At 37.9% G+C, this 6,399-nt stretch overlaps 1 protein-coding gene across 1 annotated transcript in view; it reads left to right on the top strand.

The window, feature by feature from the left end:
• The window catches only part of BGAL1 (beta galactosidase 1), a 6,925-nt gene extending 1,441 nt beyond the window's left edge, over positions 1-5,484 (top strand). Inside the window, exons 5-19 of the mRNA XM_021438298.1 lie at positions 36-128; positions 300-443; positions 997-1,085; positions 1,210-1,315; positions 1,396-1,483; positions 1,667-1,785; positions 1,878-2,042; positions 2,346-2,524; positions 2,678-2,787; positions 3,168-3,277; positions 3,362-3,472; positions 3,554-3,664; positions 3,927-4,132; positions 4,222-4,558; positions 4,900-5,484. Coding sequence (XP_021293973.1) covers positions 36-128; positions 300-443; positions 997-1,085; positions 1,210-1,315; positions 1,396-1,483; positions 1,667-1,785; positions 1,878-2,042; positions 2,346-2,524; positions 2,678-2,787; positions 3,168-3,277; positions 3,362-3,472; positions 3,554-3,664; positions 3,927-4,132; positions 4,222-4,558; positions 4,900-5,010 — 2,079 coding nt within the window. The 3' untranslated portion in view covers positions 5,011-5,484. The remainder of the gene's footprint in view (positions 1-35; positions 129-299; positions 444-996; positions 1,086-1,209; positions 1,316-1,395; positions 1,484-1,666; positions 1,786-1,877; positions 2,043-2,345; positions 2,525-2,677; positions 2,788-3,167; positions 3,278-3,361; positions 3,473-3,553; positions 3,665-3,926; positions 4,133-4,221; positions 4,559-4,899) is intronic.
• Positions 5,485-6,399: the final 915 nt, after the last annotated feature.

The raw sequence follows: 6,399 nt of genomic DNA, 5'->3' as shown, positions 1-6,399 counted from the left end.
AACATATACTCACTCAGTGAATTGCTATGATGAAGGCTCAAATGCAAAGATTTACAGAAAAGATTGTGGATATGATGAAAGCTGAAGGGTTGTTTGAGTCTCAAGGGGGTCCTATAATTCTATCTCAGGTAGGCTAATTGATGATACATTACAGTAATAGTTAAATTCTCGATCTAACATTTTGTTTGAAGTTTTCTCTGTTGAAGATGTGGATATTAGCTATCTGTTGTCGGTTTAATTGTCAATTCATTGTGGTAAACTAAGAAAAAAGTGTCGTTTATGATCTCTGCTTTTAACAGATTGAAAATGAATATGGACCCATGGAATATGAACTTGGGGCACCCGGTAAAGCTTACAGTGATTGGGCAGCTAAAATGGCTGTGGGACTAGGCACTGGTGTCCCATGGGTCATGTGCAAGCAAGATGATGCACCCGATCCTATTGTGAGTGTTCTATGCTTTTTTCCTTTAACCGTAATTCTTTTTACCTTCTCTTGTCATTTTCCATATCCAATCTTAATGGCCGTCATATTATGCTCAATCTTCTTTAGTGGGGTTGCTAGTGAACATTGTGTTGTCTACTCCTTGGTCGTGGTTGAAATGAATAATTATTTCTCATTTCACATGGCTCCACTTTGCTCTTTCCGAGTCCTATCTGTTAGAGTGTCTTTATTTTATTCTTTATGGACTTTCAGTTTTTGTTATCATATATTGATGACCATTTTCCTTTCATCAATTATTATTGTACCCGTTTGAACTTACATAATTAGTGGCGTCGGTGACGAATACCTGTGCTTTTGTCAATGCTTGGAGATGTGAACGCAGTAGTGTATTTCTAAGCTGTGACCCAATTGTATGAAAGCACAACCGATAGATGTTTGATTGAACTTTTTGGCTAATAAAATAATCTAGTCTTATCATGTGTTTCTGTGCAAGGTGAGGTGTTCTTTATAATTATTCATGTTGAGTTTTCTTAAATATTATTTTCTGCCAACAGATTAACACCTGTAATGGTTTCTACTGTGACTACTTTTCTCCTAACAAGGACTACAAACCAAAGATGTGGACTGAAGCCTGGACAGGCTGGTAAGCTTATTTTTGCCTTTGTGAGAGATTATCTTTTGCAACTCTCACTTGCTTGAAAGAACTACAAGTTTACAAGAAGATACAGGTGCCTCCTGGCTGATTGTTCATTTACTTTACGATGTAGGTATACTGAGTTTGGAGGTGCGGTTCCTTCCCGTCCTGCTGAAGACTTGGCATTTTCAGTTGCAAGATTTATACAAAAAGGAGGAGCATTCATTAATTATTATATGGTAATCAAATTGTTTATTCAATTTACCAAGTTCAATCCTTGGAAGAGTGAGTCTTATATGCTTGTTATTTGTATTACCAGTATCATGGAGGAACAAATTTTGGCCGAACTGCTGGGGGTCCTTTCATTGCTACTAGCTATGATTATGATGCTCCTCTTGATGAATATGGTATGCATGAAGTACCAATGATGCATTTTTCAAGTTGGTTATGCACCATCTTGTTTTTATTGTCTACTTAATCTGAACCTACATTCTATGCTTTTTAGCTTTCATATTGAGTGAAAGTGGGGTAAAGTTTAAGGATTAGTTCTTTGATATTGATTTGAAGGAGAACCATTTCTTGTCATGCAGGACTGTTGAGGCAACCCAAATGGGGCCATTTGAAAGATTTGCATAGAGCAATAAAGCTCTGTGAACCAGCTTTAGTAAATGGAGATCCCACTGTGATGCGACTTGGAAACTATCAGGAGGTTAGTCCGACTTATATTTCTGAGAACCTTAATCCTACTCTGCATTGGTTTGCATGCAAAACTTACTTACAAATTTCATTCTAAAAATACAGGCTCGTGTATTCAAATATCAGTCTGGAGGTTGTGCTGCCTTCCTTGCAAATTACAACCCAAGGTCTTTTGCAAAAGTTGCCTTCGGGAACATGCACTACAACCTGCCTCCTTGGTCTATCAGCATTCTTCCTGACTGCAAGAATACTGTGTATAACACTGCAAGGGTGAGAAAAAAGATTTGATGAACATGAAATTTTCTTTGTTCCTATTTACCAATTCCGGTGTCAAGATTGATTCTGGCCAAGCATTTTGCTGGCCAAGCATTTTGCAGATAAATTTTATCTAATTCAATACGATAACACTATTTTTGCGGTATATCCTCTTGTTTATCATTTAGATGGTTTCCACTTTGAAGTTTTTATCTAAAACTAGTACATAAAGGAATCAAGCAATCATATTTTTTCACCTTCTGTTGATAGTATGAAATAAACATAATTTTGACATTTTGTATCGAACTTTCACAATAGATTGGTGCCCAAATTGCACGGAAGAAAATGGTTCCTGTTCCCATGCATGGAGGGTTCTCTTGGCAGGCATACAGTGAAGAGACAGCTTCGGATGTTGACAGTTCATTCACAATGGTCGGATTGTTGGAGCAGATAAATACAACCAGAGATGCAACGGACTATTTGTGGTACACAACAGAGTAAGTAGTGTATAATAATACATCATTGCGATTTGCATAGTCTGTCTTTATTCAACTCATTTATTGGAAAGCAATATGTATATTATTTGCACTATTTTCTATTACCAGTATTTGACTTTCTAAATTTTGTGTACATTCTGTTTCCATCCCTAGCATTAAGATTGACCCCGGTGAAGGATTCTTGAAGAATGGAAACTCTCCTGTTCTTACTATCTTATCAGCTGGCCATGCTTTGCATGTTTTTGTCAATGGTCAACTATCAGGTGGGCTTATTGTTGGTTTTAGAGCTTTTGAACCACTTCTGATGATAGCAATATATAGTAATTGTTGAAAAAGCAGAAATCTAGTGTTATATATTGGTTTGTGACTTAAGTTGATATATGGAAGTTACCTTAAGAAAAATGGAAAAGAGTAGTATGTAAATCGTAATACTTGGCTGTGCAAGTTAATATATAACTTTAAATTTCAATAGGCGGTAAACTAAAGCATGAAGAAATGGTGCTAAGTTGACAAAAAACACGTACATACAGAAGTTTAGATGTCCTTGGTTTTACTTTCAGACTACCTAATGTAGGTCAACAGCACCAGATTGCATTGCGGTGCCCCTGATGTTATTTCTTTTCCCTCTAATTAAATTTGTCAGGAAGTGCCTATGGAAGTCTTGAATTCCCCAAACTAACATTCAGCCGAGGTGTTAATTTGAGAGCTGGTGTCAATAAAATTTCACTTTTGAGCATTGCTGTTGGTCTCCCAGTAAGCTCTCTTCTCTCTCTCTGCAGACAGCCTCATGCCATAGAAATTTGTTCATGAAAGATTGATTTTGTGGTTTGAGTGCAGAATGTTGGTCCACATTTTGAGACATGGAATGCTGGTATTCTTGGTCCGGTTACACTGAATGGTCTCGATGAGGGAAGGAGAGATCTCTCATGGCAGAAATGGTCTTACAAGGTCTTATTTTTGCATACTAGTATTTATTCTCTAATTGTCCTGATGTGCTAGAGAGTTATTTGGTTATTTATCCCCTTACAGATTGGCCTTAAAGGAGAAGCATTGAATCTTCATTCACTAAGTGGTAGTTCCTCAGTGGAGTGGGCACAGGGGTCCTTTGTTGCACGAAGGCAGCCACTGACGTGGTATAAAGTAAGTATCTCAAAATACAATATTCTTAAAATACCGCATATATTTCTACAAAAAATGCATGGAAAGCATGAATATTGTTTTGGTCATTACTTAAGCCTGGGTCTGTTTGACCCTAAACCTGATGGAGTCCTATGGTCATAAAAAGAATTGCTGACAATTTTGACTGTACTGTATTTTCATTAGAAAAAATTTCATAGAAATAAAAATGCACCTGAATGCCACCTTTAGCCTGCATTTGGTGACATCTGCATTAATTTTGCAGACAACTTTCAATGCTCCAGCTGGAAATGCTCCGTTGGCTTTAGATATGCGCAGTATGGGGAAAGGTCAGATTTGGATAAACGGACAGAGCATTGGACGCCACTGGCCTGCATATAAAGCATCTAGCAATTGTGGTGACTGTAATTATGCTGGAACATATGATGAGAAGAAATGTAGAACTAATTGTGGAGAGGCCTCTCAAGGATGGTAAGAGAACAAACTAATCTGCTTTACAGTTTCTCTTACAAGCGTGGAATTGTTGATAAACTGATTTGTGGTCGCTGATTGATATCTAGGTATCACATTCCTCGTTCATGGCTCAACCCAACAGGGAATTTGTTGGTTGTGTTTGAGGAATGGGGTGGTGACCCCAATGCAATTTCTCTGGTTCGTAGAGAAACGGACAGTGTTTGTGCTGATATCTATGAGTGGCAACCAACTCTTATGAATTACCAGATGCAAGCCTCTGGTAAAGTCAACAAACCTCTAAGGCCAAAAGTTCATTTAGAGTGCGATGCTGGGCAGAAAATCTTGGCAGTAAAGTTTGCCAGCTTCGGAACTCCAGAAGGGGTCTGTGGAAGCTACCGTGAAGGAAGCTGCCATGCTCACCACTCTTATGATGCTTTTAATAGGGTATGCTACACTTGCTTACAAAGTTTCATCTTCTTTTATATTTGGAGTAGTGCTCTTGGGGTTTTACTAGTATCTTACTCAGGCTTTAAGCTTTGTCCAGCAATTGTTGATTTCTTCTCTAATTACCCTTTATATATAATCCCATAAGTAATTCAAGTCTATGAATTACCCCGCCTCTATCTCTTTATCCTCCTCCTCCTTTGGATATACACACTAAAATATCTGAGTTATCTATACCATCCCAAAATAATAATAGTACCTGAGTTTCCTCGTCTTCTCTCTTTTTACAGCACTTTGTTTCATTGCTCCATAAACATTGACCTACGTCTTTGTCCTTGCAGCTTTGTGTTGGGCAGAACTTCTGCTCGGTGACTGTAGCACCTGAAATGTTTGGAGGAGACCCATGTCCTAGTGTCATGAAGAAGCTCTCTGTGGAGGTCATTTGCAGCTGATGCAACACATCAGAAGCACATGAAATAAACAGGGGTCTCAATTCATTTTCTCTCAGTTCGACATACCATTCAGCATTTTTCTTTTCTGGTTAAAACTAAGTCCACACTTCAAGATCACAACCATTTGTTTTAGCTTTTCCAGGGTGAAGTTGTACAAATACACAACACACCCCTTGGTAAAAGCTCATATCGATTGTGAAATGATTGCAGATAAGCTCTATGTATATATACAATGTTTGTTCCCTGCGTGATACAGAGAATTCGAAGAATTGATGAGATCAGTAGAAGCGCATTGAGACGATAGGTGTACTGAGTCCATGTGCAAATGTTTTGGGTTTTTAGGATATGGAAACCCTCTGGTTTCTACCAAAGTTTATAATCTATTTTAAATTCCTGGGAAGCAATTCCCTCATTGCTTTGTTCGTCTAAGAATATTTGAGAATAAAATTAGGTTTTTCAGATTGTCTCAGGTAACTTTCTTTTCCTATTATGATCACTCATATGATTTTCATATTTTCAATCTACCTTGCCCCAGGCCAATGAAGCGCATTCGTTACTTCACTGCTCTTTCCTGCTGAGTGCGCTAATATCATGTGACCATGCCTTAATGTATCATAAAGAGATCTCTGCTTGCCCTCTCATAGCACCAAGCCAACATCTTTCAGAATACATGGGGGATGGGAGAATTGGATATTAAAAAAAACTATACAAAACCCAAGTTCCTTAGATGCAAATCAGAGAGCTGGTTGAGAATATATATTCTGTACATAGTATATAAAATATGTTATCATTGGGTTGAAGTTCCAGTAACAATGTGAAGCAAATTTTCTTCTACAAATCCTTTAATAATCTTACTTGAAAGAATCCAAGAACTATGTCGGCTTGCTTTTAGCACTTCAATTATAACTAATTGTACGAGTTATCTATAATGACATGCAGAGCTCTGCGAGTCCTAGTGAAGCTTTCTTATGTCTTTTTCCCATCTAGTAATTGGGTTGACTGAACTTAAATATATCTATCCATTCCACTCAAACTCCCATGTCAACGCTTAAATATAAAAGAAGTTTGAACTTCCTTGTGAAGCTGAAGGAGGCAAGTCTAGTACTAGACTATTCCATTTAACATTGGTTTACATAGAATTTAAAAGTTGAGAGCGTAACAGGTGCTTGAGTGCTTGCCTGAGCTTGCTCATGGGTGAAAGAAAGTTCTTATTTTCTTGCCTAAAGGCCCAACAAAGCGAAAGCAAGCTAATCAAACTATAAAAACTCAACAAGCTCATCGAGAGTGATGACCTCAACCCAAAGGCAGCCTAGTATCTGCAAACCCACCCAACCCAACACCCTTTGAAAGCAAGCCTATCAAGTATGAAAACTCAACAAACTCATCAAG

This window comes from Theobroma umbraticum, unplaced genomic scaffold (genome assembly GCF_002168275.2).
Source record: "Theobroma umbraticum cultivar Fairchild unplaced genomic scaffold, ASM216827v3 scaffold_204.0, whole genome shotgun sequence".
NCBI lineage: Eukaryota > Viridiplantae > Streptophyta > Magnoliopsida > Malvales > Malvaceae > Theobroma > Theobroma umbraticum.
Note: the sequence above shows the minus strand (reverse complement) of the source record. Positions and strands in the feature narration are given on the sequence as shown.